Genomic DNA, 23,640 nt, shown 5'->3' with positions numbered 1-23,640 from the left:
ATTCCAACTCCCATCAGCCCCAGGCAGCAATGGTCAGCAATCAGGAATGAGATCTAGAGTCCAACAACAACTGGATCCCCACCCCTGCCATAGTGGGTTAGATCCAGATGTTAGCGATGCTTAGACTAGTAGTCTCATTGCAATCTGTGGGATTTTAGTCACCTGGATCTAAACTTATGCTTAGGCACACCTTACCTTTGTCATGGGAATTGGAAGCCAAGAATGTGCTTTCCACTTTTGTTTTAGCAAGACGAGTTGCTGGTTCCATGATGGTTATTAACACTGATCTTCCAACTTTTAAGCATGTACAAAAACATGACCAGCACTGCCCCCAGAGGCCGATTTATGGGAGCACAACTGGTTCAGACGCACCAGGCAGAGTCTCAGGGGCACCGCAAGGACACAACAACTATTATTTACAATGGAGTGTAAGAGATGTGGGTGCTGAATTTTGGCATCGAACAGGGAGCTACTGCAATGAGAGCCCAAGGTCTGCCTCTGCCTCCTCCTCATGACTCCGAAACACAACCAGACACATGACACCATACCCTCCAACATTTCTCCGATGAAAAAAGGGACATCCTATTCAATAATAATACGGTAATAAATATATACACCAGCCATTAAACATTTTAAAATCCTATATATATATATATATATATATATATATATATATATATATATAGGGATGCTGCCTTCAGATGTCTTCTAAAGATGTCCTGTTTTCTTGGCTCAGGGCTCGCATAACTCCATACCCTCCAACATTTCTCCAGTAAAAATAAGGACGTCCTAAGGAAAAGCGGGACATTCCGGGATCAAATCAGAAACTGGGACGGCTTCTGTAAATCCAGGACTGTCCCTGGAAAATAGGGGCACTTGGAGGGTTTGTGGCACCATTGACCCACGACTTTATGCCACATGCTGCCTTTAGGCCTAATTAAATCAGGGGTGGGAACCTGTGGCCTTATAGATGCTTTGTACTACAGCCCCCATCAGGCCCAGCCAGCATGACTAATGGTCAGGGACAATAGGAGTTTTAGTCTCCAGCAACATTTGAACTAAACATTATGAGGAAATGAAAGATCTGCAAGAGGGGGGAGGAGCTCCACATCTCTGGCAACATCGAGATTCAGCTGTAAATTGTATTAACATATCCTGGCTCCGTGGAAGTATGAACTGGCTGTATTTTTACTCTTTGGTTGACAGCAGAGTTCTAGAAATTCCTCTCCAAACAAACAAACAAACCCCTACTTTTATCAGCAGAAGATGCACCAGTGAAAAATTTTACATTGCCTGCTTTGTTCCTCTTATTTGCTTTTTCCTTCAGCTATGCCCAGCTGTAGTTCAGGTGTGATTTCTAGGGAAAGATATAGTATACAGGTTTCTTTTTTTAAAAGAAAGAAAGAAAGAAAATATTTTCAACAAATCATTGCTGCCATCTGGTGGAGATCAGCAGCAGAGCATCACATTTTAGTAGCGAGAAGCTGCTGCGCAGTCCTCACTCCGATGGTGCAAAGCCCACTGAAATCAGGGTGTCTTGCTTCTGAATAAACAGGTTTAGAGTTGGGGTGAAAGTTTACTAAAGCTGCAGTTCAAATAAGCAAATGGCCTGGATGCCACCCCACACACAACTTAGCTCCCCTGCCAACCGCTATGTGCTTAACTACCATGACACTGACACACACACACACACACACACACACACACACACACACACACACACACGTGAAATGAACCCCCCAATAACTATATATCTGAAGATAAAAAGTTTACAGAGTGGAAGAGGTGCCAGAGCTCACCATGAACCCCTCCCTTGTTCTCTTATAATTGCAATGGTGCCCACCTGAGAACTGAATTCTGGTAAGTTCTGGCTGAAAAAAAACCCTCTGCTTACAGGTCCTTGCAATGTGTAATCATTCACAACCCAAAACATGTTCCCTTAAAATTATTGTTTTATTCTTCACTAAATAATTAGCTACTGGCATTCATTTTTGGAAAACAAATGTACATGTTAAAAAGATTTTTCAACGTTAGCTTAAAGGTAAAGGTAAAGGACCCCTGACAGTTAAGTCCAGTCGCAGACGACTCTGGGGTTGTGGCATTCATCTCGCTTTACAGGCCGAGGGAGCTGGCGTTTGTCTGCAGTTTTTCCAGCTCATATGGCCAGCATGACTAAGCCGTTTCTGGCGCAACGGAACACCGAAACCAGAGCAACGCACGGAAACGCCATTTACCTTCCTGCTGGAGCAGTACCTATTTATCTACTTGCACTTTTTGACGTGCTTTCAAACTGCTAGGTTGGCAGGAGCTGGGACCAAGCAATGGAAGCTCACCCCATCGCGGGGATTCAAACCGCTGACCTTCTGATTGGCAAGCCCAAGAGGCTGAGTAGTTTAGACCACACTGCTACACTTTAAACTTTTTTATAAAAAAAAATCTAGGCATTTTCCAAAGTAGGTTCAGGTGTTCCTCAAGATAATGTAAATGAAGATGGATGTCATACGACTGTTTAACAAGAGAGACAGTCAGGTTACTATGAATGTAATATTGCAGTAATATCTACTATGGCATTTCAATCTTAAATATAGAATTGCAACAATACTGTTGTGTCGTGGCTTAAGAAGTCCAGATACGCATCTTCAAGAGAACAGTTCTTTATTCAGGGCAAAACAGGACTGACTCTGAGGGCAGGAAGGCTACATTTATAGGGACAGGGAACTAGCTAGAAAGGGATACATTTTGGAGAGAACAATATCAGGCAATCACAGTGCTGCCTTTTGGAGGAAACCAATAAGACAGAGGATCCAAATACAGCAGCTTAAATGAACCAATAGTAGCTGTACCTTCTGGAACCAAAAGGCAGTTACTTTACCCTAAAACACATCATAGCTGCCAAGTCTCCCGATTTCCCCGGGAAACCCCCGTTTTTTAAAGCCATTTCTGGCTTCATCCCGTACGGCGAAATATCCCATAATTACCCTGATTTCTCGAGACTGTGCCCGTCTTTGTGAATGTGGTGCTCTTTCCCATCAACCAACCGTACCTCGTCCACCTCCTCAGCTCTGTGCCCGCCTCTTTCTCTCCTTGTGATTGGCCGCCTTGGCAGAGTCTCCCTCAGGGATTGGTAGCCGGCATGCTAAGGAGGGTTTGGCTGTGCACTGTGTAATTAAGTTAGTGGGGCTGTCTCAGTACGCGCTAGAAGCGGCGGTGAGCTGGTCCAATCTCTATGGAGGTGACGGAGGGAAGCGCTCGGTGGCTGCTGGCGGGCTCCTCTCTCCCCTCCCAACCCTCCACCCCCTTTATCGGCGGATAATGTTCAGAGCCTGCTTTTCAAACGCCCACTGTAATAAAAATGATCTCTTGAAAATCCAAAATGATCAATCTCTTCTCCCTTTCTTCTTCTTCTTGTCCTCCTCCCCCTCCCCCTCCCTCCTTTATGATCTCCTTTCTGCAAGACCCAGACGTTCAAGAAGGGGAGGGTGTGTGGGTGTGCATGTGCGTGTTTTGGGGTTTTTTTGCATTGCACCGAGCGCACTTCTCCAGGTCTGTCCCGTCCCCCGTCCCTCGTGCTCAAGCTCTGCTTCCCCGTCCCCCCCATCAAACTCCAGGATTTCAGTTTATTATTTTATTACACCATCAATGCTCGCCCTCCTCCTCCCCAGCTGCTGCTGCCGCGGCTGCTGCTACAAACACATCCCTTTCCAAGCCCCCTCCCCTCACCGTGCCTTTTTCCTCTTTATTAATGTAATATTGGGGAAGGAGAGGAGATGCCCTCCTCCCGGGGAGCCCCTTCCATGTGGACCCTATCCCCCCCCCCGCCCGGCGGCAGAGGAGCATGTGCGCTCTTCGGATCGGCTGCTTTTCTGTCCCTCTCCAACGGGCTCCCCCCCCAGCTCAGGGAGGGAATGGGTGGCGGATTCCTCCTGAGGGGGGAGGAAAGGAAAAAAGCCAGCGGTAGCAACACAATCTTTCAATCTCGCCAGCCAGCTCGTGCCAGGGAACTTAAAGAAGTTTGCGCGCCCACGTGCGGGGGTTTTTCGCTTCAAGGAATGCAAGCGAGAGAAGGGAGCAGGTAGGGCAGCAGGGCTGTTGCACCCCTCGAGGCGCAGGCAGAATCCGGGGAGAGGAGGCGAGAGGGATCCCCTCTGGCTGAGGAGGCTGTGTGTGTGTGTGTGTGCGCGCGGGGGGGGGGGCGTGTGTGTGTGTGTGGCGCACCTCTCATCTGCTGGCTGCTCCTGCTGCTGCTGCATTTGCGAGCAGACTGAGAAGGGAAGGAGGTGAATGCCGGAGGTCCACGAGGAAAAGGGAAGGGGGCTGAGGGAGGAGGAGAGGGCTGGCTGGGTGGCTGGGCAACCTTCATGGAGCCTCGGCTTCTGGGCTGGAAATCGGGCAGCGCTGGCACCGGAAGTTGCTTCTACGCAACTTCCGGTGCCGGTCTGCTGTGGTCCCGTATTTTTCTAACCAAAACTTGGAAGCTATGAAACACATACAGACAATAGTAATGCAGATATAAAATCCTTTGACTCAATACACAACAAATACTATCTGTGTTACTTAGTTAATGTTGTATTTCATTAATATCCATATTGAATTGGTAGTTAAGCACATCAGAGTGTCATCTATTGATTAGTACAGCGCAATTTAAAAAGTACTACAACACTGAAAGGTATGTTACAATGAAGGCGGCTGGGTACCGCAAGGAGGACAAGAGAATTCCCTGGTTATATCTGAATTCATACAGGTCTTCTTTGTTGGAGAGAAACTGTATAAGCAGTATGGCACAGGTATGCCAACATCTTATTCTACCTATTGTTTAAGATAACTGCAAGAGAGTAAGTATATCTCTTCTCCTGGAGAAGAGATATACTTACTTTCTTGCAGTTATCTTAAACAGTATGTAGCATAAGATGTTGGCGTTTCTCCTGTGGCACCACATAGGCCAAGAGATGCTCCATTGAAGTGGCCCCACTGCACATGGGAACTCTGTTTTGTAGAAACACAGCCTTCATCTTTGGGTGATGCTTACAGGGACCATGTTCTTCTGTTGGCCCCAGTTCAGCTTTAGTATAATCTTCTCCAGATGCACCCACCTCTGGAGTTGGTACTGCTGTACCTCGAAAAACAGAATAGGATTTTATTTTACAAGTTGTCACCATAGCTCTACTTCGCATGAGGTTTGTTCTGGGGGAAAAAACCCCAAACCAACTTGAACATAAGCCAGGTGTGCTGCTATGGGCATGTTGATAAGTGTACTGTAAAAGATCTGCAGGCAGAAAACCAGGTTGCACCACAGTTTGTTTGACAAGTGAAGTTTGTGCATGTTAAAGTTAAATAAGACAGTTGCTAGTGCCAATTCATGTGTGTGTGTGTGTGTGTGCGCGCGCATACACATGCACATATAATACACCAAATGAGTCTCCTCAAGTGCAAAGGGATGCAGAATTACAGGCCAGTGATGGGTGGCCAGAGATGGCTGGTGTCTGAACAAACTGCACAAAGAAATTCAGGACAATTCCCCAAGGAGCACTTCCTGCAGGCTGACCATTTTTAAAAAAACCAAGTTTAAAAATCCTGCCACTCTTTGTGAGTTGGGCATATGCTCTGCAAGGTGAAATAAGTAGCAGGCGAGAAACCTTCGGGAAAGGGATGGTCTATCCTTGTAGAAAACAAGGACCGAACAGGCTTGCACTACCACCCATTGGCAGGAATGGGCTGCAGCAGCTGAAAACACACTTGGAAAGGTGTGCGGAAGATGCCATAGTATCTGCCATAGTGGGATGTTTTTAATCTACCGTATTGTTTGTTTGTTTCCAGTTGGTTTTAATGTATCTATTGGGGGTGGGGGTAGTTTTTGTTTGTAAGGCATTTTGGCAAGATACAGCAACACGTTTAATAAATAATAATAAATAATAGTATCCTAGGCCCTGCTTTTGCTGCGACACAATCTGAAGGTGCTTCCAAACGGGCATTTATTGTAGCCTAGGTTCCCACGCATACAAGATGTGTGTACACCTGCGTTTGTGTGTTGCAGTGTTCACATGGCGTCCTTGTCATTAAAACGCCACCCCATGGTGTGTATTTTTTTAACCATTTGACGTGGATCTATCCCCTTTTTTGCAAGAAGATGAGATAAGTTAAACAAAAATTGTCAGTGCCCCGTTTGCAATATCTCAGCTACCCATTTGCAAACGAAGTGGAAACACCCTAACAATGTCAAACCCCCCCCCCCCGGGGAGGGGTAAAGAAAAAATAAAAATAAATCATTTCTGATACGGAAAGCAAACCCCTGTGCCGAGAAAGTGCTCGAGAGGCTATGCAGTTTTCCACGCGGGTTCCGAGTCTTTTGCACCCCGCGCGCCTTAACAAAGCTGCACCGACCAACCTTCGCGGGGAAAGCCTCTCTGCTGGCTCCGCCCACTCTCCGCATCGACGCGGAAGCACTCGATTAGGCAAGCCCTTTCGAGGATTCGACAGTCTCTCTCTCTCCGCTTGTCAGCCGGCTGCTCTGTCATTAGAGTCGTCGGCTCGATTGCTTCGGCCTGCCCGCAAGCCGGCTAAGCAGGAAAGAAGGGGAGAGGACTCGCGCGTCGAGCGTCTCGTTTTCTCTCCCCGCCGACATCTTTTTCCTCTTTCTTTTCCCCCCTCCCACCACCCTTGGAAGCGACGGAGGCGAGGATCGATTGCTTTGGTCCGGGAGTTGCCATTTTACAGGAACAAACAGAACGTGAAAAGAAAAAGAGGTAACGAGCCCGGTCGGCAGCGTCTCCCTTCCTCCAACTCCCCCCCACCAAATGGAACTTCCCGACACCCCCCCCCGCCTAAACATTTGCCCAGAGGCGTCCTCAGGCCCCGCTCCCACCTTCGCCCCCCCCGCATCCCCTTCCGATAAGCGCTGTCCCTACGCATACAGTTCCTCAATGCGGACTAGCCGCTTCAGTGCCCAGTCTTAAACCACCCCGTCGCCCTTGGACCTCAGACGGGGGTTGGGGAGCAGGTGTAGGGCCGGATTTAGGTTTGATGAGGCCCTAAGCTACTGAAAGTAATGGGGCCCCTGATATGTCCAGCTGTCCTTTGTTAACAACAAATTGTCGCTGTGTGTGTGTGTGTGTGTGTGTGTGTGTGTGTGTGTGTGTTGAACATATGTTATATGGCAGGGGTGGCCAACTTCCAGGAGACTGCGATCTACTCACAGAGTTAAAAACTGGCAGTGATCTACCCCCTTTTGGGGGGTTCAGGTCAAAGTTTTTGAGCTTCTTTAGGAAGGAGGAAAGCCACATTGAGCTTTTTTTTAGGAAGGAAAGCCCTGTTTTTGGTGGTTCAGGTCATTTTAGGGGTGTAGGGCAAAGGTGTTGAGTCTTTTTTAGGGGAGTCAAAGTTTTTTGACTCTCAGCTTCTTTGCGGGGAGCCACTGATCTACCACAGACGTCCAGTGATCTACCGGTAGATCATGATCTACCTGTTGGACATGCCTGTTAAATGGTAATTAAACAACATAAAAGACTGTTGCTGTATGTAGGTTTTATTTTATTTGTTTTTTATCTTATGTTTTGGAAATGTACATCCAGGTTTTTTTTCCTTTAAATTGTTTTGGGGCCCCCAAGAGAGTTGGGCCCTAAGCTATAGCTTATTTAGCTTATACACTGATGCAGGTGGGGTCCTCACTGACCAGTATTTGCGCAGCCTCCCGTATTTGTGCAGCAGCTACTGCAAGTCCAAGGCCTCTTGTTGCTTTTGTTGTTAGAAAGGGTTGCATCTCTTCCAGCGTTTCTCAGATGAAAATAGGAGTGTCCTGCTCCATTTTTATCATTATTATTATGTGGACTGCCCTGAGACCTCCGGGTATAGGGCGGTATATAAATTCAATTAATAATAATGATGATAATAATATTTATATAAAGGTAAAGTGACCCCTGACTCTGGGGTTGCGGTGCTCATCTCGCGTTATTGGTCGAGGGAGCCGGAGTACAGCTTCCAGGTCATGTGGCCAGCATGACAAAGCTGCTTCTGGTGAACCAGAGCAGCACACGGAAATGCTGTTTAACTTCCCGCTGTACCTATTTATCTACTTGCACTTTGACATGCTTTCGAACTGCTAGGTTGGCAGGAGCTGGGACCGAGCAACGGGAGCTCACCCCATAGCAGGGATTCGAACCGCCAACCTTCTGATCGGCAAGCCCTAGGCTCTGTGGTATAACCCACAGCACTACCTGCTGTTCACAGGGCAGTTCACAGAATAAAATCAAGCTATAAAACTACAAAATACCTAATAAAAATTAAAACAACAACCCAGTACCCCCCCCCCTAAAAAAAAACCAACACAAAGGGCATAGGATGTAAATTGGATCAACCAAAGGCCTGGTTAAAATAAAACATTAAACATTAAAAAAACAAAAACAAAAGTGCCGCTTCCCTATACAGGGGTGCCTTCAGATGTCTTCTAAATGTTGTATAGGTACTTATCTCTTTTGCTAGGGGGTTTCAATTAACTCCATACCCTCCAACGTTTCTCTGATGAAAATAGGGATGTCCTAAGGAAAAGCGGGACATTCTGGGATCGAGTCAGAAACTAGCTTCTGTAAATTCAGGACTGCCCCTGGAAAATAGTGGGGCAATCATTATCTTAATAAAAGAAAAAAGAAAATCCCTAACGCGTCACTTCGGCCCAAGGTGTGCAGTGGCCAAGCATGAGGCAAAAAACAGCACCATGGTTTTTTTGTGTATGTACTATATAGGGGAAGCGAAAGAAACCTGATTCTGGGGTGGTTAAAGGGAGTGAAGCCAGCAATGATAATTTTACCTGCCAGTGAGCCCCAATCTAGTAAAGTGGGGTTTACTTTTGGGTGAGCCAGCACAGAATTGTGCTGAGTGGCGCACATAATAAAAAACCCACCCTCCCTTTATTGTTTAGGGATTTGATGGTGTTTCTAAACAATAAAATAAAGGTAAAGGGACCCCTGACCATTAGGTCCAGTTGTGACGGACTCTGGGGTTGCGGTGTTCATCTCACATTTTTGGCTGAGGGAGCCGGCGTACAGCTTCCAGGTCATGTGGCCAGCATGACTAAGCTGCTTCTGGCGAACCAGAGCAGCACCCGGAAACGCTGTTTACCTTCCTGCCGGAGCGGTCCCTATTTATCTACTTGCACTTTGGCATGCTTTCAAACTGCTAGGTTGGCAGGAGCTGGGACCGAGCAACGGGAGCTCACCCCGTCGCAGGGATTTGAACCGCCAACCTTCTGATCGGCAAGCCCTAGGCTCACTGGTTTAACCCACAGCACCACCTGCATCCCATATATGACCCATATAAGGAACCTGGTAGAAGAAAAAAGGGAGGAAAAAACATTAAAAGGCACTAGGCTGCCAAATATAGTAAGGAAAGCAAGAATTGCTGAATATGGAAGAAGAAATTGGGAGGTGGGGAGAAAATGGGTTATTGGGCAAGGAGGCTTCTGGTTTCTTGTCTCTTCCCATTTGTCATCATGAAGCTGTTCTGGTCCTCTTCAAAATTGTTTTCATGGGCACCAGAATGATCAGATCTCTTAACAAACCAAAAGAGTTTCTTGGGCATCTGCAGCTTGTGAATTGCTTGCAATATGTCCCAGTGTTAAGAAGGAAGTGTGAAAGAGAAATAACGGTAATCTCCCATCTGTGAAGAGTTTCAAGGAAATTATTCAAAAGTAGTATGCGTGAGCATCTCAGAATCACAAGTTCCTTTTTGTGTTTCAACTTTAGTGTTGAAATTTTAAAAGAATTAAAAATTCACATGGACAGTGCTTTAACTAGTGCTCTGGAGGTGACAAAGCCAGATCTCCAATTGAACAGGGTGTAAATTTTACAAACAGGTTTCTTTGCTTTCTGAACCTGCTTTTTTTTAAGGTTTGCATTGGCATTAAAAAATATCTCTGCACAATGGAAGGGCTAGAAATTTAGATGTTTAACTGAATGTAAATTCCGAAACTGTATTCATGCAACTGTTTATAAGCTATTGACATACACCTTTGCCTCCTTTTGAAGCAAAATAATATCTGCATCCCTTTGTAGAGTTGCGGTAAAGTGGAAAAAACATTGTTCCGGTTTGTTTTGCACAGGTTAAGGCAGTTCTCGGAAGTGTTTGGCCATGGATCCTTAACAAATTGCAGCTCAGGCCCAACGTGTTGTATAACCAGCCACTCTGATGTGTATGTCTCTGTTTTAGGAAGAATCTTTAGACGAAGATACCCCTGCAAATGGCCACTGTAAGTAATATTGCTGTTTTCGGTGTTTGTTAAGAATGCCATACAAATGTCTCTAAATGTGTTCCTGTTTCTGTTCTTGTTCCTTAGCTTTCTGAAGTTTCTTGATCTATAAACTTGTGAAGTCAAAAATGGAAACACTTAGACTGGTGTGTGTATATTTTAGTTTGATGTAAATCATGATCCACTACTGAACTGAACTAGATAGGGTTTTTTATTTTTAAAAAGATGTGCAGCTTCATAATATGGAATGCTTCTGGAAGTAATTTGCATCACTACTGAAATACCTAGAACACTGGCAAACTGAATTTTCCACTGGCCTATAAATACCTAAAACATTGGGTTTGGTACACACAAAAATTTGGAGGGTGTGGACCTGTAAAGATGTGAGATTGGATCCTATGGGCTTCTTGTGTGCATGGAAGGTATTTCCACCAGTTTCTCCCTTCAGCCCAACTGCTGCTGCTGCTGCTGCTGCTACTTTGGGAGGTGTCTGGGGAGGCAAATCCTGTTCCTCTTGAGGAACACTCCCCACAGTTCTTGGGTGACAACCTATAAATTATAAAGGCTGTAATTGTAGAAACTGGTACAACCCACTCCTGTGCGGGTGTACTCGGAATTCAGTCCTACTGAGAACAGCAAGATTCACTCCCAAAACAGTGTATGTAGGCTTGTGGACTAAGGATTAAGTTGGTTACATTTGATTTATTTCTGTGGGATTTAACAACAATTTCTTTATCACTTATGAAACGCCTACAGTTTTCTACAGGTTGTTCAGGGATTAAAAGATAAAACCGTTCCTGCAGGCCTACACTCTAAAATACATAAAACAAAAGGGAAAAGGAACAAGAAAAATGCCAACCCACATTGGCTACAGATGCATTTCTAAATGGAATGGTGGACATGTAAAATATTTTTTTTCCGCTGAAGAGAGTTGCCTTGTGAGCTCTTAATAATCTTGTAATACTTTTCAAAAGCTTAGACCTGGGAGGTTGGGATTGCAAGACAAGCACTTGGACACAGTGTCAGCCAAATTGATCAGTGGAGCAGTAATTCATAATTTTGGCATTTGTTGTCATTAAGCTTCAGAATCAAACTACACCAAGATGATATAGCACATCTGAGCCCTGTTGATTCGGGCTGTTTTCAGATTCAGGAAGAGAAATTGAAGCCATTTTCCGTTCAGTTCATGTGTTGTAAGATTTCCCCCGGTTTTGTTGTCATGAGAGTTTTGAGCTTAGGCGTGAGCTCACTGCAGTTTCATGGGTCTGGGATTGAAATCTCTGCAGTTATGCATACAGAATGGCCAAGCGGTATGGTCGCCTTACCCTAAAGTGGCTTCCCAGCTTTGCAGTGGGAAATGTGCCATCTCCTGATAAACCAGAGGAACTAACTTAGTCTGCTCTGCTTAACTACGATTGCCGGAAGAAAGAACTGACTCACATGTGTTTTTTCATTTAATATGCTTTGCTTATCAGATGTTTGAACACATTCCATGTATGTATTGTAGCGCTTTTTTTGTTGTTTAGTCGTTTAGTCATGTCCAACTCTTCGTGACCCCATGGACCATAGCACGCCAGGCACTCCTGTCTTCCACTGCCTCCCGCAGTTTGGTCAAACTCATGTTCGTAGCTTCGAGAACACTGTCCAACCATCTCGTCCTCTGTCGTCCCCTTCTCCTAGTGCCCTCCATCTTTCCCAACATCAGGGTCTTTTCCAGGGAGTCTTCTCTTCTCATGGGGTGGCCAAAGTATTGGAGCCTCAGCTTCACGATCTGTCCTTCCAGTGAGCACTCAGGGCTGATTTCCTTAAGAATGGATAGCGCTTTTTAATTATTATTTTTTGCTAGGTAAAAAGTGTCATTTACTTAATGCAGCATTTCATCCAGGCATCCCCAAACTTCGGCCCTCCAGATGTTTTGGACTACAATTCCCATCTTCCCCGACCACTGGTCCTGTTAGCTAGGGATCATGGGAGTTGTAGGCCAAAATATCTGGAGGGCCGCAGTTTGGGGATGCCTGATTTTATCCATGTGGCAAATGGTGTGTAAAAATTCCAACATGCAGAATTTTTCATACTAAACTTTTAATTTTTAGCCACACCCAAAGAAAACGCAGTACATCGGTAATATAGAAGGTCAGGATGCAAAATTCAGCTAATAAGCTTCCCCCACCCCTACGGAATGCGTCTCTGCATACTGACTTGTTGTTTTGATGTCCAATATATGCTACATTCAGATCTCTTTTGTATCCACTTTAGGTACTTTGTAACAGAGCTAGACTAGTGACGTACCTTCCTGGATTTTATTCTTTGGTTAGAAGGGTTGTAACTCCCAAGGCCTTTTCCACAGCAGGGTCCTCTGGCTCAGACGAGCCTTCCGTTGCTGCTGCACCTCCAGACATATGTAAGAAGCATTCCAAGGATTTGTTTCACTTGTGTTTACATCTAAAATTAGCTGTATTGTGGGGGAAATCATACCACTCTATCCATCTGATGCGTCTCATCAGCACAAGGCTTTTTGCTTGTCCAGTGGACTTTCTCCCCTCCTCCTCCCCTTGCGTGCACCCCACGCCCTCCCCACATCTGCTCCAGAGCTCTAGAACAGGTTTGGGGGGGGGAGCTGTGGGGTGTTCTGTTGCACAAGCATAAATCCTTGCCACTCAGAGGGTGCGTTAGTTGGGTACCACACATATACCTGAAGAAGGAGCATCTCCACCCCCATCGTTCTGCCCGGACACTGAGGTCCAACGCCAAGGGCCTTCTGGCAGTTCCCCCAATGCGAGAAGCAAAGTTACAGGGAACCAGGCAGAGGACCTTCTCGGTTGTGGCGCCCTTCCAATCAGATGTCAAGGAAATAAGCAACTATCTTACTTTTAAAAGACGTCTGAAGGCAGCCCTGTTTTGGGAAGTTTTTTAATGTTTTTTGCTGTATTGTGTTTTTAACATTCGGTTGGGAGCCACCCAGAGTGGCTGGGGAAACCCAGCCAGATGGCTGGGATAGAAATAATAAGTAGTAGTACTTAATAGGTAGTAGTAGTAGTATTATTTCAAATCATCTGCATCTTATGGTTCCTCTAGTCCAGGCATCCCCAAACTGCGGCCCTCCAGATGTTTTGGCCTACAACTCCCATGATCCCTAGCTAACAGGAACAGTGGTCAGAGATGATGGGAATTGTAGTCCAAAACATCTGGAGGGTCGAAGTTTGGGGGTGTCTGCTCTAGTCATAACATACTTAGAATTAAGTATCATAAAGTTCAATGGAACTTAGTTGTCCAGTTTTCTGTTTTAACTTGAGTCACTAGCTTTACTGAGCAGCGTGGGAAAAAGTTTGCGTTTTATAACTGAGTGCAATTATATGTGTGTGTTTAAACAACTTAACTCTTAACTTTTGGCAGTTCCAAGAACTGTGTGGCCTGATGAGGCAATGGGACCCTTTGGTCCACAAGACCAACGATTTCAACTCCCAGGGAACATAGGCTTTGACTGTCACCTGAACGGTGCAGGGATTCAGAAGGCAACACAAGCACACAAAAAACTGCCTGACATATTAGTGGAGCCCCTGGCAAGCGAAAGGCATGAATTTGTGATGGCTCAGTACGTCAACGAGTTCCAGGTAAGAACTTAGGTGGGAACCAAAGTAACTGGCCTGCCTAGCAAAAGAGCAGGCATGTGGCCTTTCTCTCCTGAATTTTGAAATGAGCACCCACCAGTGTTACAGTTGGGCTATTATAGGGTTTTTTTGGGGAGTGGTGCCCTGGAATAGAATTCTCTGGAATAGAATTGTACTTCAGCTGTGCAGAAGCTTGAGGATACTAGAACTGGGTGAGATATCTCCCAAAACTGACTTGAAATCCATATCGTGATATTGGCTTCATAATTTCTGACTTGGCATTATATTGCGAATCATGGTGTGTGCGTGTGTGCTATGCAAAAAAGCACAGTGTGGGGGAAACTGTGAAACCAGCCAATGCCTCTTCTACGTAGCTTCATCCTTATTTCAGACATTGCGATGTAGCAGTATATCTCTCAGTGTTTGGTTGGTGATATAGCACGGTGTTGAAAACCAGGTATCGCCCAGCCCTAGAGGGTACAACTTTTTGCTAATTTTAAGAATAACAGCTGGGGCAAAATTAAATACTGTATCAAATAACACTGCTGGCATTACTGTTGTACATAGCTCTGATCAATTACCTGTTGTTGTTGGTTTTGTTTTCAGAACAATAATCCTCATAAACAAGAAGTTAGTAATGCCAAGACCTACTTTGAAACCGCTAAGGTAGAATGTGCAATACAAGCCTGTCCGGAGCTGTTGCGCAAAGGTATGGGTGCTGCCCTCCTCCTCCTTTTCAAATTTTTTATTATCTCAGTAGACTTTATACCTTGACCTCTTCTTTTCTTTTTTCTTTTTTGCTGGAGCGTCACAGTGTTTTCTTTTCGGTTTCATAAGTTAACCCTCTTTTTGCCTTTATTCTAAAAAAAGAAAAAAGCCACGGTGCGCTTTTCCAGATGAGCAAAACCTTTAGCCTGGGAATCTGACAGTCGTCCTTTCTGTAGTAAATGCATCTCCATTGTGTGTGCAAGCTGTTGAAGAACACAGTGGCAATTCCCCATACTTGCAAATGGGGTGGATGGAGGGTAGCCGGTGACGGAGAGATGGGGCTGTGCTTCTCATCTTCTTGACTGAGTCACTGCAGCGTACCAGAATGGAAAGAGGGAAGGGTGAGATTGGCATGGTGCAATTTGGCACTCTTTTCTGGCACGTTGACACCATGCTACCTTGTCCCTCCCTCTTTCCGTCCTGGTTTGCTGCAGTGACTCAGCCAGGTGGAGCTCAGGTGAGCAGCTCGATTCCACTTTGGCGCCACTGCTGGTGGAGCAAAAGAACTGTAATAGTCACCTAAGGCTGCAGTCCTAATCCTGCTTACCTGAATTCAGTAGGACTTACTCTCAGGTAGGCCTGGCTAAGATTTTGCAGTTAGGTTTCATTGACTTCGTCCTTCCTTCATAGATTTTGAGTCAATGTTTCCAGAAGGAACTTCCAATAACCTCACAGTCCTAACAGTAACACAGAAGACAAAAAATGATATGACTGCATGGAGTGAAGAGGTGGAAAATGAGCGAGAAAATCTGATAGAAAATGTAAGTCTCATCAGCTTTCGGCAGTAAATTATGATACTGTTCTCATTGGAGTGAGAACGTGTGCATTTGTGTGTTGTATTAGATTGAATGCCCTAAGAGTGGATGACCATTATAGGTTGTGACCCAATATTTTGTGACCCAGTGTTAATGAAGCTCTCTTAGAAAGAATTTGGATATACAGTGGTACCTCTACTTACGAATTTAATGCGTTCCGAACGCACATTCGTAAGTCAAAAAAAATTGTAAGTCTAATCCCATAGGAATGCATTGGGAGAAAAAATTCGTAAGTCAAAGCAACCCTATCTAAAAAGTAGAAAAAATCCTATCTAAACCGCATCCAAGATGGCGGACGGAGCTTCGTTCGTAAGTAGAAACATTCGTAAGTAGAGTTATTCGTAAGTAGAGGTACCACTGTACACGACTAACGCTTGGTCCTTAACATTTAATGCCCATCTTGATTTTTCCTTTAAAAAATAAATTAAAAAATTGTCCAGTAGCACCTTAGAGACCAACTAAGTTTGTTCTGGGTATAAGATTTCGTGTGCATGCACACTTCTTCAGATACACATATCTGAAGTGTATCTGTGTATCTGAAGAAGTGTGCATGCACACGAAATCTTATACCCAGAACAAACTTAGTCGGTCTCTAAGGTGCATCAGACCAACACGGCTACCTACCTGACTTTAAAAAATAGTAACTTTAAATATATTTTATGCCTACTCACTAGCTACATGCTGTAATGTTTTACATTCAGTTTACTAAGTTGAACCTTTTATACCACATCTGTTAATAATTGCAGTAAAGAAATCAGACGTTTATGTTTGCCCAAGTGATTATATGCAGAATTGCCACTAGAGGTCACCCTTTCTTAAATGTACGTTTTTGCTTGGCTAATAGTTGTATCCCGACAAATGTCAGTGTTTTGCTGCTGCTGAATTTCCCCCCGTATGTTATTCTCTGAAAATGTTCCGTACTTTAATAGTGTTTTTCGAATAACCTAAAAATGCCAGTTTCTTTTATTTCAACTTGATTTTTTTGGCTAATATATCTGAGAGCAGTTTCTAGTTAACACCAGCCACATTGCAGTTCCTTTAACTCCATCTGAGAAAGTTTCACAATGGCAAATAAGCGTTTATGTGGGTTCTAAAGGTTTTCAAGGGGTTAGGAAGGAGAGTGCAGTGTTCAGTCATCACCATGAAAGCTGCACACAGAATAAAGCTCTCATTTTAGCGTGTCAGTGTCTCTGTGTTAGTCATGGTCTGTTGGGCCTTGGCATTGTAATCTGGTCTAATTATATTTTAATTGTCCTCCTCCTTCCTTGTCCACCTTCCTGTCAATTCCAATATATTGAACACAAGGGTGCTGGGATGGTAGACGTAACCTTCGGGCCTAAAGGTTACTAACAGCAAATTCACAATAGAATGGACTGTTTGTTTGCATTGTAGACAATCTCAGGAGAACTTAACTTAACATGAGAGACTTGGAGTAAAGTAATGAGAGTTAGTGGCAGGCAAATGAAGGTGTTATTGTATTGAAGACTCAAGTTGTCTTAATTAACATCTGTTTGGTGAGTGGCTACTGTGAGATTGTAATTCACCAGGATCAAAAGAGTCCAGTGCATAAACATGTTTAGACTGTTTACTGGGGTTCCGTTGGCTTAATCTGAAATTGAAATGAACAGATACGTAGACCTTTGACTCATTGGGGAAATAGGTCCACGCTGAATGTAAATCTGTCCTGTTTTAAGATTATTCGGAATCTGAGTAAGCCCTTATGATAAAGGGTCCAGATCTCTGGCTTAAATGCTTCAAGAAAGAAATGTCTGTATTTATCGATTCCAAATAAATGAGGGGATACAGCTGTACGACATTGTGTGCCTCGAGAGGTCCGGAGGGTGGCAACACAAGAATGGTCCTTTTCTGTAGTGGCTCCCCATTTGTGGAATGCTCTCCCCGGGGAGGTTCGCCTGGCTTCTTCATTATATAGTTTTACGTGTCAAAGTGTTGAACAAATGGAATGCAAACTAGCAAAATCAGTTTCAAGTGATGTTTCCCATTCCCCGGCCGCCTACCAAACCACAGTTAGCTTTTCCATTGGATATGTTAAATACAGTATCTTTTGCCATAGTGCAAAGGATATATGAGTGCATTTGGTGAGAACCTCCACAATTCCTTTTGTTGAAGAGGCACGCTTCTACTGAATTTTTAAAATAAGAAGTGTCACTTTCTTTGACAATAGAATCTATTCTGGCAAAAATAAAAGAGAGTTCCATCTGTGTGCACAGTTTCACCCCACACTCTCGTGTAGCTCCTTTTTAGATTCTGTTTCTTTCTAAATTAGCACTATGTATTTAGAGGTTAGCAGCAGTTTTGAGCATCTGTGCTTTGTGTTTGGAAGATAATTTTCTTGGCATAGGTTTTGGGCAGAGTTACCATTGTGGATTAGAGAACTGCAAAAAGTGCTTTACTGATCAAGATACAGGAAGTTGAGACTAGGAAACAAACCTAAGGCAAAAGGAGCGTGCATAAAAGTGGGCAATAGGTGAGGTATGGATTTGTTTATTTATTTTTTTGTATTTGCAGGTATGGCAACACTGCAACCCACCCGAGCAATCAGTTATATTTTCCTGCCTGTACAGAACTATTAATGCTTCACTGACCATCACAAAAAAAAATTTATAGGGTCCATGTGACCATAGTATCTCAATATAGGCTATTAATTTTAATCCTCTTAGTCTCGGTTTACAGCAGGGGTCCCCAAACTACGGCCCCCGGGCCGGATGCGGCCCAATCGGCCTTCCAATCCGGCCCGCGACGACCCCCGCCGCCCGCTGCCGCCGCCCGCTCTCACGACGCGCGGCGCAGCGACGATCTAAAAAATCGCCGAAAATCCTTTGTGCGCATGCGTACGGGCCTCTCCCGACCCGGAAGAGGTCATTTCTGGTGCACTTCCGGGTTGTGGGAGGCCCATACGCATGCGCACAAGCGATTTTCGGCGATTTTTTTCCGCCCGTGTGCGTGTGCGCATGCGCACGGGCACGCACTCCCCCGCCCTCCGGCCCGCTGCGCGCGCACTCCCCTGCCGTCCGGCCCACCGCGCGGTCGGCGCGGCGGGCACCGGCCCGCCGCTCGGTAAGTCTGGGGACCCCTGGTTTACAGAGTTGAATAACAGTACTGTGTTCAATTTCACATTTGTTTGCTGGGGAAATGGAATATACATTAGCTTTAAAAGTGTGCTTAGCATCTTTTATTTCCTCTCTTCTTAGTTTATCAGTGGTGCCAAGGAAATTTGCTATGCTTTGTGTGCCGAAGGCTATTGGGCAGATTTCATTGATCCAACTTCAGGATTGGCAGTAAGTATTTCTACCAAAGCACAGCAAGAAGAGGGAGGCTGAGCACCGTGTCTCTCGGACAAAAAAAAGGGGGGGTGGGAATATGATGACTCCTGCTTGAGTTTCTGCTCGTTCCACTTGAAACCATTTTAAAGGCTATCCAAAATTGTTTCTGGGATGTCCGTGACAGTCTTTCTCAATTCTTTGGCTTATATCATAGAAACCATTGTCATAGCTGGCACCTTAAGAGGCAGTTAAACAAAAGAACGCAAGACTGTTTTTATTTATTTTAGTTATTACATCTATTCTCTCCTCCAAGGAGCTCAAAGCAGTGCACATAGATCTCCCCAGCCCCGAGTTTATTCTTATAACAATCTTAAGATAGGCTTAGAGAATTATAGGCTCATGGTCACCCAGTGAACTTCACGGCTGAGTGGGAATTTGAACCTGGGTCACACTAGTCCTAGACTAGCACTGTAACCACTACACCACTCTATCTCTCACCCCCCCTTACACTCTTGAACCTAGTTCTTTCAGACGAGGATAGTGGTGTGTCATGGATTGTAGGTATTTGAGATGTTCCTTTGACAATTCTTTCATGCACAACCATATCAGTATTATTTCTAAGTGTTAATTTTTTTTGTCCCATCAGGCTCTACATCAAGGCCCTTAGGAATGACCTAGTTCCAAATTATTTGAAAAACTAGTCAGTATGGAATAGCAAAGCACTAAGACCTGTTATATTCTCCTACTAAACGTGTACATAGTTTTTTACCCAACTTTTGTTGATGAATCTTTACTGTCTTTGCGTGGACACTGCTAGAATCTGCTATTGCAGTATATAGAATCATAGAAATATAGAGTTGGAAGAGAATCCTGCCCACAACCATCCCTGCGTGGGCTTGAACCATCAACCTTCTGGTTAGCATCTAGACGCACTAAACCATTGTGCCGCAGGGACCAGGCTATTGATTCATAAAATCCAAGGGATTTGAAGTGCACTTTCCTGGTAACAGTGTCACTTTGAGGGCTGGATCTGTGGGCTCCATAATTTCTAGTTGCCATGGGGTATAATAAACAGTATAGTTATCCCTCTATAGCAGGCATGGCCAAACTTGGCCCTCCAGGTGTTTTGGGACTACAACTCCCATCATCCCTAGGACCAGTGGTCAGGGATGATGGGAATTGTAGTCCCAAAACATCTGGAGGGCCAGGTTTGGCCATGCCTGCCTATAGAAATGTCAATGCAAAACCAGCAGTTGTACATTTTCTGCCATGACATTTAAATGCATGTAAGCTTAGACTTAAAACTAGTTTGATCTATTATGTTGAAATATATTCAGGAATCTTACTATAAACATACCCTGTGTTTTGTTGTGCTTTATTTGCAGTTTTTTGGCCCTTATACAAACAACACCCTTTTTGAAACTGATGAACGCTACCGCCATTTAGGATTTTATGTGGAGGACCTTGGCTGCTGTAAAGTTATTCGTCATAATCTCTGGGGAACACACGTGGTAATCGGAAGTATTTTCACTAATGCTTCACCCGACAGCCCTATCATGAAGAAACTGAGTGGCAATTAACCGCATCTTCAGGCTTAAGAATTGGCCAATAAACACTGTTGGGACATATCAAGCGATAAATTACACTGTTTTCTAGACAGTAAAAGATCTGTTATTTATTTTAGTCTTCTTGGGATATGTAGTCTCTATACACGATTTATAAGGTAATCCAACATTTTACTTGAGAGATGTGTATATATATAGCGTATGATATTCTAAAGTATTACTTTTCCAAACTTTCAATAAAGTGAAACATCCACAGTAATCTTACACTGGAACACAAATCCTCAGCACGTTTGTAACATTTCCCGTTCCATTCTGGTGAAGTCAAATTTAATTTGCTTGCAATATATTTTATAAATGTCTGTTTGACATAGGTTGCAAATTGATTGGAAACAGAGCAATGTTCATTTCACATCTTCATTTTTTATATTTTTGAAAAGAAACATTTGTGAGGTAGGGATAGGCCACTTGATTGGTTAGATCCCATTAAAGGAAAATACTATCAGCCATTCTTTTATGCAAGGACCAGTATTGTCTTATTTCTGTTTTTTCATGTTTTATTTGGAATATACTTCAAGCAGGAGATTTTGTGGCCTACTTCATGATTTTCAGAAAGCGTAGTGGCTTGTACCTCATGCAACCTGGATATTCCTGTGAGGGAAGAGGTGATTTTTTGCCAATTTCCCTGCCTTGTCTGAATCCGCCATGCTTTGAAAATTTGCTGCAGGAGCTTGGGGAACATTCCAGAACAGCATGCAAAGTGTCCATTGGGAGATGCAGAGGGAAGGAGAAATCATAGAAAGAAAGCCCCTGCTCACATCTCATCCTGTTTGTGGATCCTGCTGGATCTCACTCAGTTCCATGAACAGAAAGATCTCTTCCATTCATGGAATGCCAGGTCTGGATGCAACCCAATATTCCAGAATATATCCCAACTCGATTTTTAAAAGTTGTGATTGAATTTGCTTGAAGCTAGTACACCTAAGTGTGCCTGACTTTCTAACAGGCCTCCTCTCTAAGCTAGCAACAACAATATGAATAAAAGAATGGTAGTCAAAGGAATTAAATCAGTGTAAATCAAAACTGTTTCTGCACTGAAGACCCTTTCTAGATCTCGTTACTGCCAAAGGATAAAGAAAAGAAATCAGTGTCATATTTTCATGGATCTGGTTTGAATGCAAGTATGGGTTGAATTCTTGTCAGTAGAATTTTGTTTCTGTGAATATTGGCTGAGGCATTGCAGTAGGCCGTTTTATTTCCTTGAGTATATGCAATACAAAAATGTGAACGAACTATAGGCCAGGTCATCAGATCCTGTTAAAACATCCCCTAACTAGCATCATGAGTTTCTCTGGTTACCTACCATTGTGCCAACACTGTTGATTAAAGAAATTGTTTTCCAGGTGGCTTCCATCAAAATCCACAGTTACAGTGGTTCTCTTGTAGGACTGTCCTCAGCTAACTACTTGCACGTGCAGAATGACTTCCACTTACACAATGACTTCTACTTGCCCAACCTGGCTTTCCTCCCATCTGCTCACCCGCTAAATATTTTACTTCATTTTTAATTTGTTATACTGCCTCTTTCTATATTACTATACACAAGGGGGGTTTACAAGCTGAAGAAACAGCAAAACAGACAGCAAAGATCATGCATGTAATAGCAATCTGAGACAATACAAAGAAGTCCCCGTAACTTTAAAATAAACAATTTCTATCAGGCAAAGCAATATTCAAGAATCCACCAGAATATAATAGTAAACAGTCAAATTAAATATCAGCAAATGATAATTAAACTGTTTACACATACCATTTTAATATATAAAGAATCACTAAACTATAATCAAGAAAAACAATGGCAAGTCACAATGCCTAAAATGCCACAAACATACAAAACCAAGTAAAAGGATCAAATGGAGAAACAAGGGCACACAACTTCTAATCTATCTATCCCAGAACTTCTCTTTTCCCAGCTGCTTCTGCTGTTCTCAAAATCATGGTCTGGGAAAGACTTCTAGGGCTGGAGGGTGGGGTAAGACAGGTGGAAAAAGCCATTGCCTGATGAGCAGCAGGAAGTCTCTCCCCTGTGCTCTAGAAGTTCCCTCAACCCTCCAGAGCAGACTTGGAGAAGGCATTAGGTGCATGCAGGCGAACGAGAGGAGAGGAAAGTCACAATGTGCAAGTGGAACCCCTTCTGCACGTTTGAGGTTAGTTGAGTTCCGGCTGTAATTTTTTGCCATCCCCCCCCTCTGTTTACAGTGACTAAAGGTGCTATATGTGGCCCTGTGCTCCCATTATGAAAAGTCTGTTCTGCGCAAGTAGTAGAATGCTATAGCAGAATGAGCTTTTTCTTATTAGCCTGGAATAATTCTTAATTTCATTTTTGGGTCAATTAACAATTTAGAAGGGGGGGTGTATGTGCACACTGTGGGACATAATATGAAATAATGCTGTCCTGCCTACAAAGAATGATTGAGAGAGGTGGCCTGGGTTCTTCTGATTTGTAATGAATCTAGTAAAGGTAAAGGGGCCCCTGACCATCAGGTCCAGTCGTGTCCGACTCGTGGGTTGCAGCGCTCATCTCGCTCTATAGGCCGAGAGAGCCGGCGTTTGTCCACAGAAAGCTTCCAGGTCATGTGGCCAGCATGACAAAGCTGCTTCTGGCGAACCAGAGCAGCGCACGGAAACACCGTTTACCTTCCCGCCGGAGCGGTCCCTATTTATCTACTTGCACTTTTGACATGCTTTCGAACTGCTAGGTTGGCAGGAGCTGGGACCAAGCAACGGGAGCTCACCCCATTGCAGGGATTCGAACCTGCAATGTAATGAATCTAAGAACTTTTTATTTCACCTCTGGCTAGTTACATCACTGGGTAAGTTTAAGTTTCCTAACCCGCCTGGTCATACCACCTTTGGAAGGTAGGCTTCCAAAGGAAGGTTGGTTCAGTTTTACAGAGAATGACTCTCCTCCATTCACACAACCTTCAGGAGGGGGATTGTTAGCGACTTCTCCCCTGGAAGAGAGTTAATAGAGGTAGCCCTGGATCTAGTTCAGCAGCTCACCCCTGGACATTTTGAATTGAAAGGTGGTGGTAAAATGTTTTAATGAATTGTACCTCATTGAGAGTACAGGTGAAGAAATTGCAGCTTGAATGCTTTCCTGTGTAAAAACTAAACAACTTAGCAGCAAATAGAAAACAGCAGTGGGGTGGACTAAACCTGCCTCCCTGATCTGCTTCTTACTTGTGAGTAATTTTATTTCACGGGCGTGTATTAAGAAATTGTACCGGATGTTATACATTCTTCTGCCGCCTCATCCTGCTGCGGGTATAAGCCAGGCCTCAGCTTTCTTAGTGATCAGTCCAAACA

General features: G+C 44.1%; 1 protein-coding gene across 2 annotated transcripts; it reads left to right on the top strand.

Annotated features, from left to right (window-relative positions):
• The first annotated feature begins 6,592 nt into the window (after window positions 1-6,592).
• On the top strand, window positions 6,593-20,788 carry MMADHC (metabolism of cobalamin associated D). Of its 2 annotated transcripts, none has more exons than XM_035131405.2 (8): window positions 6,593-6,740; window positions 10,088-10,234; window positions 12,491-12,635; window positions 13,628-13,845; window positions 14,449-14,551; window positions 15,241-15,371; window positions 18,638-18,724; window positions 20,095-20,788. In XM_035131405.2, the coding sequence occupies exons 2-8, from the start codon at window positions 10,226-10,228 to the stop codon at window positions 20,287-20,289; spliced, it is 888 nt and encodes a 295-aa protein (XP_034987296.1). In that variant the 5' UTR covers window positions 6,593-6,740; window positions 10,088-10,225; the 3' UTR covers window positions 20,290-20,788. The 2 variants fall into 2 exon arrangements, with proteins under 2 accessions (XP_034987296.1, XP_034987304.1); XM_035131413.2 differs by having other exon boundaries at window positions 6,624-6,740; window positions 10,195-10,234.
• Window positions 20,789-23,640: the final 2,852 nt, after the last annotated feature.

This window comes from Zootoca vivipara, chromosome 1 (genome assembly GCF_963506605.1).
Source record: "Zootoca vivipara chromosome 1, rZooViv1.1, whole genome shotgun sequence".
In the NCBI taxonomy this organism is placed as follows: Eukaryota; Metazoa; Chordata; class Lepidosauria; order Squamata; family Lacertidae; genus Zootoca; species Zootoca vivipara.
The sequence above is the reverse complement of the archived record's forward strand: the minus strand, read 5'-3'. Positions and strand labels throughout refer to the sequence as shown.

What these genes read in the sequence shown, in the direction of transcription:
- MMADHC (XM_035131405.2), top strand. An exon ending in TCCGGAGCTGTTGCGCAAAG is followed by an intron (nt 14,552 to 15,240) that starts GTATGGGTGCTG and finishes CTTCCTTCATAG; the next exon opens with ATTTTGAGTCAATGTTTCCA. An exon ending in ATCCAACTTCAGGATTGGCA is followed by an intron (nt 18,725 to 20,094) that starts GTAAGTATTTCT and finishes CTTTATTTGCAG; the next exon opens with TTTTTTGGCCCTTATACAAA.